Source organism: Calliphora vicina, chromosome 1, assembly GCF_958450345.1.
Source record: "Calliphora vicina chromosome 1, idCalVici1.1, whole genome shotgun sequence".
In the NCBI taxonomy this organism is placed as follows: Eukaryota; Metazoa; Arthropoda; class Insecta; order Diptera; family Calliphoridae; genus Calliphora; species Calliphora vicina.
Window position 1 is genome coordinate 103,788,474 of NC_088780.1, and position 12,333 is coordinate 103,800,806.

The 12,333-nt window shown below is 27.1% G+C and overlaps 1 protein-coding gene across 3 annotated transcripts in view; it reads left to right on the top strand.

Moving 5' to 3' along the window:
* The window catches only part of sima (similar), a 281,132-nt gene that overhangs the window by 237,371 nt on the left and 31,428 nt on the right, over positions 1-12,333 (top strand). For all 3 annotated transcript variants that reach the window (XM_065515340.1, XM_065515341.1, XM_065515339.1), the window contains 2 exons: positions 5,109-5,635; positions 6,932-7,820. In XM_065515340.1, the coding sequence (XP_065371412.1) occupies positions 5,109-5,635; positions 6,932-7,820 (1,416 nt within the window). The remainder of the gene's footprint in view (positions 1-5,108; positions 5,636-6,931; positions 7,821-12,333) is intronic.

Sequence of the window (12,333 nt, forward strand, 5' to 3'; positions counted from 1 at the left end):
CCCAAATAAGTTTGCTATTTAAAATCAAAAAAATCGGCCCACAAATGACTGAGATTTAAGAAAAAAATCGCGACTTCCTAGATTTTAAAATTCGGTACAGCCTAATATAAGACTTTTACTTCTTCGTCCCAATCTTGTCCGACTACTGAATACTGACCTAAGTCCTATTTTTGGAATAATCCAATATTCGGAGGAACTCTACAAATAATACTAATACCAATATTTCTCTATTTGTTTTAACTCAGCACAATTAGTTGGACTGTGAAGACGAACTCGATATTTTTTCTGTCACTTCTCAGACAAAAACCGTACTTAGAAAAATGTAGCATAGAAACAGTAAAGTAAGAGAGACTTTTGTGATTTCCTATTTTGGAATGAATAATGATTGCTCCAATAAAAGCTCAAAGAAGCATTTCCATTTTAAGAAGCATTAAAAAATAAAAACTATGTTCTTACGACCACGACTTTCACATTTTCTGATAATAGTCAAATATTCATTAACTTCGATGAGGGGCTTCCTGCAATAACTGGATAAGTCACACAAATTCAAAAACTACTTTTTTATTTTATAACTATATATCTGGGAATGGCCAAGATAATTTAAAAAAATGTAGATATTTTCTAGACTTAATAATGTAAACCGGTCTTTGATTTTGTGGCTTATCGAGGTATTGCAGCAATTCAATCATTTGAAAATATGTATTACCAAGATTTTTCTTAGAGTGTTTAGTTGTTTCTCCCTCTCCCTCTCTCTCTCTTTTGTTGACAAATCATATGGACAAATTTATTTTTTTCAACAATTTAAAAATTGCCTGCGTGTGTCTGCTGTTTGTTCTACTGATCCCTATATTTAGTGTTAAAAAAAAGAATTCTTTAAATTTATTTATATTTATTTCTGCTTTTTTTTAAGATGCACATCATTTCATTTAAATATATTAAACATTTTTTTGTGCTTTAAATTAGTAAATTATTATCAGTTGATTTCTGAAATCTTACTGTTTGTTTGTCTACTAAATTAGATCATATGTTGGACAATGATGAATATAAAAAGCATTTAAGAAATACATAATTTCTAAATAATAGAAAAAAAGACGAAATTTTTTATATTTTCTTTTTTATAGAAATTAATTGAAATTACTTAGAAAATAATAAAAATTAGATTAAAAATGATTTAACACATATTTTAAGAGTGTTTAATTAGCAATAATTTTCTTTAAAAATTGGGGAATTTGGCAGTTAGAATGAGTGTTCCGCTGTGAGCTATATGAAATGATATCGTTGACGACAGCTGTTCTCTTCAGGAAGCAATCAAAATGTCATTCCGAAATCATGCAGTTTGGTAGTGTGACTGAGCCATTAATGAAATCTCAGCTGTTCACACTATATCATTTCCAATTGAATTTCAGAATTTTCTATTTTCATGTTTCAAAATATTTAAATTATACTTAAAAATTTGTAATGCTATTGGAAATTTCTCAAATACATTTGGAAAATTCGGAAGTACATATTGAAAATTCTGAAATATAATTGGAATATTCTGAAATTCAATTGGAAATTTCCAAAATACAATTGGAAATAGTGTAGTTTCGTGAAAAATTGGATTTCGTTGTCTAGTTGCAACAAAAAATTTTCATATTTTTATATTTAGGATTTCAAAAAAAAAAAATTCGAGGAAATTAAGCATATGTATTGGAAAATTTTTAGTTGATTTTGCCACAATCACTTAATCACTTGTCCTCAGTCTGAAAGGCGTATAATTCATTTAAAATATTGTTTTTAAATTGAATATTTTCAAAATGTTTATTTTTACATTTGTTAAAATTGATTTCTTAAACATTAATAGAATATTTGTTTACTTTTGTTTGCCTGTCACTGTTTTATTTGTTTGTCTACAAACTTCCCCTTTATAAAATATTTATTTCTATAAATTATTGAAAATCATGTGTTTCGTTTTTAATAATATACATTTTATGCGAATACACATACATATTTCTTTTTATATGCATTTCTATTTTGTTTAATTTGATTTGGAAAATTCAAATAAATTCAAATATGATGTGTGTATTTTTGGAATATTTTTTTTTTGCCAAATTTTGTTGTAGACTATTTTATTTGAGTTTTAGTTTCTTAAACAAAACAAATATTTTTAAATTTATCTCTCTCTCTCTGTGGCTGTCATCACATCAGTCATTGATTGTGTTGTTGTTTTTTATTATTATTATTACTCGTATTATTATTAAATTTTCATATATAGTTTTACCGTTTAGTATGGGGAAAAACAAATAAAAAGCTATAGTAATACAGAGAATGTAAAGCAATGAGTGTAATAAAGTGCAAGGTTACTTAGCTATTATTTTATAAATCAAACAGATATTAAATAACTATAATCATTATTATTTATTACACACTTAATTTCTATAACAGGCGCTAAAAATAATGAACAATTGTTATTGTCATAAAAAATATCAAAATCCCCATAAAAATTAGTTGAGATTTTAACGTGTTTAAAAATTTAATATAATTTTTAATGATTTATTCTCATAATATGGGAAAATTATAAAGTATAATTTCGTTTATAATTTCTTGTATAACTATTTATTGTTTGAAATCTTCTCATGTCCAAAATTCATGTTATAAATCTTGTTATGTGTCACAAACCGTTTTAAAATTATTAAAAATTTTAATGGTTTTCATTTTTAACTGTTTTTTTTTATATAAAAAATGTGCGTTGCATTAATTTTGTTTGTTTTTTTAAAGGTTTGGCAATTGTTTTAAACATAAAAATCAATTATTATTGTTTTTAATTATTTTTACTACTTCATTTCTTTTTGATCATAATATTTGATAAGAAATTACTGTTAAGTCTGAATATGTCCAGAGTATCAGAAATAAACTTTTAGTACTACTACTATACATGGATTAAAAAGTAGCTAGTCTTAAAGTTTATTATAAATTTTGAAATCATTTTCTTTATTTAACTAAATCTTTTTAAAGAGTGAGATATTTTAGATCCATAAAAAGAAGATAATCATTCAAAAAATTGGTTCTTTTTTTAAATAATCTAGTTTTAAAGGCTTCTCCGTATCCAACGAATCTTTAAGGTATTTTTTTATAAAAAATAATTTACCTTTTTAAAATGTACAATTAAAAAAAATAAAAATAATAATATAAAAATATATTTTTGAAAAAGTACTTTTTTAAAAACAATATTTTTATATTTTTAAAAACGTACCCTTTGAAAAGACTTTGAAAAGTTTTAAACTGATTGATACCTTTTTAAAAACACTTTTTTTTAAATGTACCTTTTAAAAAAGTACAATTAAGAAGAAAGTACCTTCTTAAAAATATATTTGATAAAAAAATTTTTAAAAAACATTTTTTTCAAAGAGTACATTTTTTAAAAAAAAAATTTAAGAAAGTACCTTTAAAAAAAAAATATTTTTAAAAAGATCTTTTTCAAGAACTCCTTTCAAAAAAATTACCTTCTTAAAAAAACACAATTTTAACAAAAAACCTTTAAAATTATATTTTAAAAATATTACTTTGTTAAAATAAAAGGTACCTACCTGCTTTTGAAAAAGATATTTTTTAAAAAGTACATCATCCTAATATTAACAATTTTTATATAAAATCTTTTAGAACATATTTTAAAAGAGTACCTTTTTAAAAAAACATTTCTAATAAAGTATCTTCTTAAAAAAACACAATCTTCTTTTTAAATAAACAAATTTTTTAAAAAAAAAATTTAAAAAGTAACTTTTTCAAAACCTCATTTCTAAAAAATTACTTTTTAAAATTAAAAAACAATTTTAACAAAAATCCCTTAAATCTTTTTTTTTTTTTTGAAAATAGTACTTTTTTAAAATAATTGAAGATACTTTTGAAAAAAGGTATTTTAATAAAAATATCTTTAAATTCCAAAAAATACCTTTTTAAAATGTGTAATTTAGAAAAATCTACATTGTACAAATTTAAAAAGTTCCTTTTTATAAAAAAGTTCCTTTTTATAAAAAAATACCTATTTTTGAAGTATTTGTAACATGGCTTTAAAAAGTACGTTTCATAAACAACTAATTTTTAAAATATTAAGTGTTTTTTTAATTATAATTTTGTTTGGATTTAAGGGCGTATTAGCATAGACCTATGACATCTGAGGATCCCTCAAAAAATGGTATAGCTTGGGTAACCAATTCACGAAACCTCCGCGAGATATAATCATATTCTCAAATAGTTTATGCAGAATGGAATACCCTTTTCAAAAAGTACTTTCTTTAATAAAGTACCTTCAGAGTAATTTTTAAATAAAATTTCGTATTTTTTAATATTTATAAAAACAATTATAATTATTCAAAAGAAAAACTAAGAAATATTTAGGGCCTGGCTCACTAAATGCGAACGAACATTTTCTTTCTTATTTTATATTGAAAACAATAAAAAAAATTCAAATTTATTTGTTCTTTTCAATGTAAAATTAGTGAGCCGAGCCCTTAGTTTTAAAAAAAATTTAAGTGAAGGAATTATTCGTCATATAAATTTCAATACAAGTTATTCAATCATTATTTTATTTATTTCAACTAATTGAATTTTTATATCTTTTTTTCAACAAATTTCAATTTCAAATAAGTAACAAAATATGGCCAAAATTCAAAACCAATTATTTCATATGTATGTATAACAATTTTAATTTTTGGGCAAACTAAATGAAAACAATAAAAATAACATAAATCATTTAATTCATGCAATTGTCAATTAAATTCAATTGAAATCAGTCAATTTAGTTGACTGACTATAGAACTACATATAAAATGCTAAATTTGCTACACATTTTGCCAGTTACATTGAATATACATACATATATTTAGTTTAATAAATAAAATAGTGTTAAAATTTTATTATATTCATTATAGATGTAACAAAAACTTGAAACGTGTGTAATTAATTAGAAAATATGTGCTACATTTAGGAACCAATTCAACAACAAAAAAATTGAACTATATTGTTTTTACATTTAACACAAAACTTAAAGTTTTAACACCTTAACCATAAGAAAAACCTAATAAACATTGTTTTTTAATAAATTTTCTCTTAATTTCTTTTCTTTTTCCAAGTGCTTAAAGAAGAACCAGACGATTTAACTGCCCACTTAGTGGCCACAAATGCTGTCGATGCCTGCATGCCACTCGATGAATCGGGCCCTTTGTTTGGTGAGATTTTAGTTGGTTTTGGCATGGGCTCTTATGGCAGTCTCTTACCCGATGACATCAATTCTTTAGACTCCAACACATCGTCCACAGAACATAGCAATAATAATCACAACAACAATAGCAATAATCAAACAACAATCAAATCTGCTGGCAATACATGTTCATCGTCATCGGCATCGCCTACATCGTCATCGACTACATCTTCGTATAATGCATCAATATTGGCAGCAACAACAAGTACACATAATCATAGACAATCATCGCCGTCATCAATGATAACTACAACAACATGTGCAACAAATAACAATACAATAACAACAACAGCAGCAACAACAAATAGCACAAACATTGATCCATTTATAAATTATCGTGATGAATCGAATGATACAAATTGCTCACAGCATTTACTGTCGCCAAGTGTTACATCCAAGGTAATTACAATATTATATTAATCACAAATTAATTAGAACAAATTATTATTAATAATATTATTTTATATTTTAATTGCTTTTTATAAGTAAGTAAGTCAGTCACTTAAGATGGTCTAATTATTTGTTTGTTAATTAACAAACAAGCATTTTTTCAGAATTCTTTGTTTACATATATTTTTTTATTCTTTTTAAAAATCAATGTTATTCATTGAATCCATTTCATGTTCTTTTAAATCTGTTTCTATAAATTAATCACCCCTATCTGCAATAACATGTGAAATTTTCTTCCCATGAAATATCCATTTCCCTGGAAGGTAAAATTGCTATCGTGATATTCCCATGAACTTTTCATTCACAATAGTTAATGTTGTTCGTAACAGCTGTTAATTGTTTACAAAATTCCATCTAAAAATTTTCTCAACATGGGGAATTTTTCACATGAACAAAGTTGATGAACGAAGAAAGGAAAAGGAAACATATTTCATGTGAAATATTGATTCGCGATAGGGGTGAATATTTATTATGAATCGTAAAAAGTGATTTGCTATATTTAAAATATAGGAATGAAACGAAAAATTTCAATTAAAAAACTGAATTTTTGAACCTTTTCTCTTCTGAAAACTAAACTGACTGTTAGTCAGATTTTGAATCTAATGAATCGTAGATTTCAAAGTCTTTTTTCCAGTAATCCGTTTCTCATCAAGACATGATACAGCATACAAAATCGTCCCTAAACAAAGGATATCTCAAAAAAGCCATCTTGTCATTTCACCATTAACAATTAAGAGCGCTATTTTCGGCTATACCGAATCTTACATACCCTTAATCAAAGTATACTTTAAGAAAAATATTAAAAACTATTTACGGTAAAAAAAAAAATTGGTGAAATTTAAAATTTCGTATTAGCACAGGGAACTGATGTTCCAATACCACAGGGAACCGATGTTCCAACTTTCAAACACATTTTGAAATTTCTCAGAAATACTTTGTTTATCTTTTCATTATACAAATCCATGGTATTTCTTTAAATTCAATTCATTTTCTTTTGCATCTGTTTAAATAAAATTAAATCAAGTTTGAATCTTTAAAAGTGACTGGCACTTTTTGAACATGTAACAAAACTAAATTCTTTATTTAAATTGTTCAAGGAAATTCAATAAATCTTCGAAAATGTTATTAGCTTTTATTTTAATTTTCCTAACATGACTTGTAGAAAACTGCACACAATATTTATTTTATTTTCCACTTATAAACAATATAAATCTAAACATATCTCTCTTCTATTTGTTTTTTCAGAGTCCCGAAGGTAGCAGCCTACCCTCATTATGCAGTCCAAACTCATTAAGTCAAGAAGATGAATTTTCATATTACACCATGAATGTCGATGACATGGATGATTTAACAATGCGTGCTCCCTATATACCCATGAATGAACAAGACGATTTACCCTTGTTAACCTCAGACGATTATATGTGGAGTAGTGGTAATGCCTTTACGCCCGATGAGTTTAGTTTGAACACAAAAGATTCAGATAATTTGCAAGCATTGCAAATCAATCAAACGTTGAACTATCAACAGCAGCAATTTACCCAACAGCAGCAGCAGCAACAGCAAACGCAACAATTTTCGAATTCATTATGTTCTTCGCCAGCCTCAACAGTATCCTCAATGTCGCCATCGCCCATACAACAGCAACAACATCTGCAGCAGCAACAGAATTCTCAACAAATTTTCTCTGCTGATTCCTCTGAATTGGCCGCTTTATTGTGTGGCTCTGGCAGTGGTTCTCTTTCCATACTCCAGGATGCCACAAATTTTACAAATTCTTTAAATTTAAACGGTGGCTCAGCAACTACATTAGTTGCGGCTGGTGGTAATAGTGGTAGTAATCAAAGCAACATTAGTGTTGAAAACAGTGTTGGTTTAACTGACGATTTGGATAGTGTTAGTGTGGCTAGTTCGTCGACGACCCCTACTTTGGATCATCATCAGCAATTGCAACAGCATTGTTTGCAACAATTTCAAGAACAGTTGCAACAGCAACGTCAACAACAACAGTTATTGAGTGGTTTGAATATCAATTGTAAAAAAGAAAAATTCGAATCAGCAAATAATTCGCCATCGTTGTCATCGAATCTATGCGATTCCATAGAGGATACTTTCGATAATGTCTATAGCAAGAATTGTAAGTATAGATGTCGGATTAAATGCAAACGTCAGTGCATTTGTTCGTTTGGTGGGGAAAAGGAAGAAGTGCTTTCTTTTTCTCAAACCAAAAAGGAGTTTTAAACTCATTTTTATTTTAATAAGAAAAAAGCAAGTTGGTTTTAAAAAGAAAATTCGTTGTCTAATTTTAAATTTTATAACATTAATTTAAATTTGGAAAATGTATACTAATTAAATTTATAATTATATTAGAGCTCCATGTTTTTGTACAAGTTAAAGCTCTAAACTTTGAATCTCATGTAGAAACATTTAAATTATTCCCTTTTCCCTTTTGAAATCCATCAGTTACGGCTATGAAATTCCTTTCCCTGGTCTCATTTTGGATAGACTTTGGAAACTACAACTGAGATAATCTCATTATTTTTCTGTTACCAAAGTGAACAGAAGACATTTGCTTATAAATGGCTAAAAATATCATAATTTGTTGGTATAACAAAAACCTGATTTTTCTTAAATTTGTTTAAATACCTTAAATTTTGGTTTTGAACCGATTTTTTCAGTTTGAATTTGTTAGATTTCGTCACGAATACTTAAACAAGATATTTTCTTTCAAATTGTGAGTTTGCTATTCCAAACATATACACTTTTTTCTGTTTTATCACAAAAGTTTTAGATGTCTTCAATTAATATTTTGAGTTATTAGCTGACATTCGACTATTGCACAACCACATCCAAGGCGAATTTGATTCAGACAATTTGGAGCGAATTCATTAATTTTATGTATATGGAGTTTGACATTAAATCTAAATTCTCTTATATAAAAAATTATAAATTCGCTCCAAATTAATTGAATTCGCCTTGCCCTTCGTTCACAGCAGATTTTCGATAGGTTATACATATATTCTAGATCCATACAGATGGATCTAACGTCTGAGGTTAGAGGCTTTTACATTTCGCGCTTTCTGGGGTCAGAGATACTACAGGATATGCGGTGACCATATCTGGTTATGTACCGGCAGTAAACCTGTGATTAAATCTCTATCATGACATCTATATTGGTTTACTAATGAGATGACGAGTCATTCTAATCTTGAGCTATTTTAGGTGTCCGGTCATGCTGACCATACCAGATGGCCTTGTCCAAAGACATGAAGAATAACTGAGTCTGGATATATAAGGGATGGATATTCGGAAGAAACATGATCCTTTTCGAGTATCACAAAACGACCTGTTTATGGCCCAATAGAGCCGGATGTCACATTCACTCAAAAAATTTCACATTTTATGATGTTTCGAAATTCGCTGTATTTCCAATTTTAACAGATTGGGGAACAGATACATGATCCTTTTCGGGTATCTCAAAGGGACCAGTTTATGGACCCTAAGTGTGCCGGCTATCAGTGACTGGCTGCCTTCATAATCTAACCTAGTAGAAATTCACACAGAAAAATCAAGATTTTATTTTATATTTAGAAATTCGTTCTATTTCAAATTTTAACCGAATTTGTCAGTTAATTTTGTTACATATTCTTAATATATTCAATATTGGTATTAAAATATGCACATTTTCATAACCTTTTCAACGATATATAATACCTAATGATTTCTTTACAAGTTCGAAACTTAGTTTTATCTAGATTACATGTGAAATTTCACACCAAAAGAAACCTTCCATTTAATTGGAAACATTATTTGTAAACCCACCTATACTCACACACACGTTTTTGATTTTCAAAATAGTCCAAATATTTGAAATTTTCTTTGTTGGACAGACACACACACACGTTTCCTTTATTTTACACATGTCACCAAAATGAAAAAAAAATCTGTTCACTTACAAACTTTACGCCTCAAATAAGTTGTTCCAAAAATATACTCCAAATAAAATAAAAGCAGAAGGGGGGACAAAATATATTCGAAAAATGTGTATGTTCAAATGGATGGATAGATAAATGTGTTGGTGTATTTAAAAATACTCTGAGTAGGCATATTTTATATACTTACAGGTCTCAAACATTACAAAACGTAAAATTAATTTTAATTTTTAAATAAATACACTTTACAAAAGACACATCATAATAATTAACACTGATAAAAGTCAAAGGAAATGGTTGCCATTACTTTTCTTTTATTTTGTTGAGGAGACAGGGAGAGTGGAGAGGATAATATGTAACAAACTGATGAAAGTCTTTGATATTTAAAAAAAAACAAGAAAAATATGTGTGTGGGTGTTAAGTAATAATTAATTTTGATTGAAAATTATTCCAACACATTAAAAAACGTTTAAACTTATAAAAGCTAATGCCTACATATGTTTCAGTAGTGAGCTGAATTTTTGTTAAAACCTGTCAAATTTGAGTGATGTTTTTGACACATTAAACAATAACATTACCCAAGACCTTTAGATATTTAATGTGGTCCCCTTAAAATGTCGATATTAGATATTGAACACACAAACAAATGTCACATGTTTGATTATTAAACAGTTTGACACCACGCGTTTAGTTTAGAAAAAAAAAATGTCAACAATTTGTTCAAAATTTAATATTTTGTTATTGTTTTTCCTCAATTTCATCATGATGTTATTAACACGTGACATTTATTAAAAGTTTTTTGTTTTTTTTTGGAACTATAAATTTTCCTTGTTGTTTTTTTATTAAAACAATCTTTGCAATATTAAGAAAAAAATGTTTAGAGATTTTTTATATAAATTTTTCTTTACTCTACTATAAAGAGCCCCTTGAAATTGTTATATGTATGTTGTTCCTTACCTCTTTAATCCCCATAGCTAGATACATATTCTACAAGTATTTGTTGCTCGTTTATTAAAAGAAAATATGAGTTTTTGCCTACGCTTGTGCTTGTTCTGTGCCGTCCCCTGAATTTTATTGGATAAACTTTTCTTAATAATTTATTATTATTCTTTGCTTTTTTATCATCATTCTAAGCAACGACAATATTATTGTCTCCAAGCGTTTCTAGATTCAAAAATTATTAAATTAATTTCGTTTTTTTTTTTCATTCTATAATGTTGTGTATTTATGTTAGATTATTAAGCAGAAAAAAATAAGAATTCATAGACATTGTTTATGTTATTTTATTTATTTGTTATTTTGTATGACCAAGTTCAGGGACAATATTATTTTTAAGAATTTTTTTTTCGGAAATAATAACAAAAGTTCTATTAATAATAGAAAAAAATCAAAAAAATTTTTAAATTTAAGGCATACACTATTTTTTTAGGTTCTAAATAGGTGAACATTAAAGCAATTTACTCTTCATGAAATAATATCCTTACAAGGCTTGCAAATGTAGCAAGTCTAACAACTGAGCAAAACAAGTTAATGTTAAAGTATTGTCATATTTCAGTTGTTTCGAGATTTGCAAAGTAAAGTGCACTCACAAAATGTTGCATTTGCAAGATGTTGCCATCTAACATGCATTTTATGTTGTCATATTTCAGCTGTTTCGAAAATTGCAAAGTAAAGTGAATTGACAAAATTTGAATTTGCAAGATGTTGCCTCCAACATGCATTTTATGTTGAATATAAACCTTTTAAAAACGTTGGAACAACATTGGACAACCAAAAATATTTTAATTGTAAATATCAGTCAAAATTCTATACAGACTACTTGTTCGAAAAGCTTTACTGGTTTTTGTTTTAATTTAGTATTCAAAAATTCTCGCAAATTTTCTGGAATTAAAATACGCTTTATTATTGCCTATGAAAGGAACCCTAAAAAATTGTTGGTTGTTTTATGTTTTTTATGATAAAATTTTGTTGACGTTTTCTTAAAAGGTGAATGAACTTAAACTGGGTCAAGAAATAAAACAAATAAATGAAAAAAATATGAATATAATTTCAGAACATAAAAGAATTTTGGCTGATCAGACTATAGTGAGATCAAAGAATATTTTAAACAAAATAAATGCAAATAAAATGCAAATCTATTAGGTTTTTGACAATTGAGTTAGGTTTTTGACAGCTCTATGCATATTTCTCTATAAAAGTCTAAAAAACTTTTCTAGAATGGACTGCCTATTTCTCATAGGAGAAAGAAACATTGGCCGACAAAAATTTGTATGAAAAAAACTCTGTTTAAATAAATATTTCGTATGATTTCCCTACAAATTACTTTACTTTTCTTTCGACATCAAGGATAAGTATGTCATTCCGAATGTAATTTCCACATTTTATTCTGGATCGTTATAGATAGCGGAGACGATATAGCCATATTCGTCTGTCTGTTGAAATCAAATTTCCGAAGCCCCTATTATAATCATGTTGCTATTAAAATCGAGAAAATCGAACCACAAATGGCTGAGATATAATCAAAAAACCATGACTACATCGATTTTCTGACCTATATTTCACCAAAAATAGTTTTGAAAATTTATTTCAATCGGCCCACAAATAGATGACCCATTGTTTGCCAAAAAAAAAAATGGTCACCCACTCTTTTTTTGTTTGAATCTAATTAAAACTATTCCAAACAAAATTCTAGTTAATAACGAAATTTCGAATTTTCTT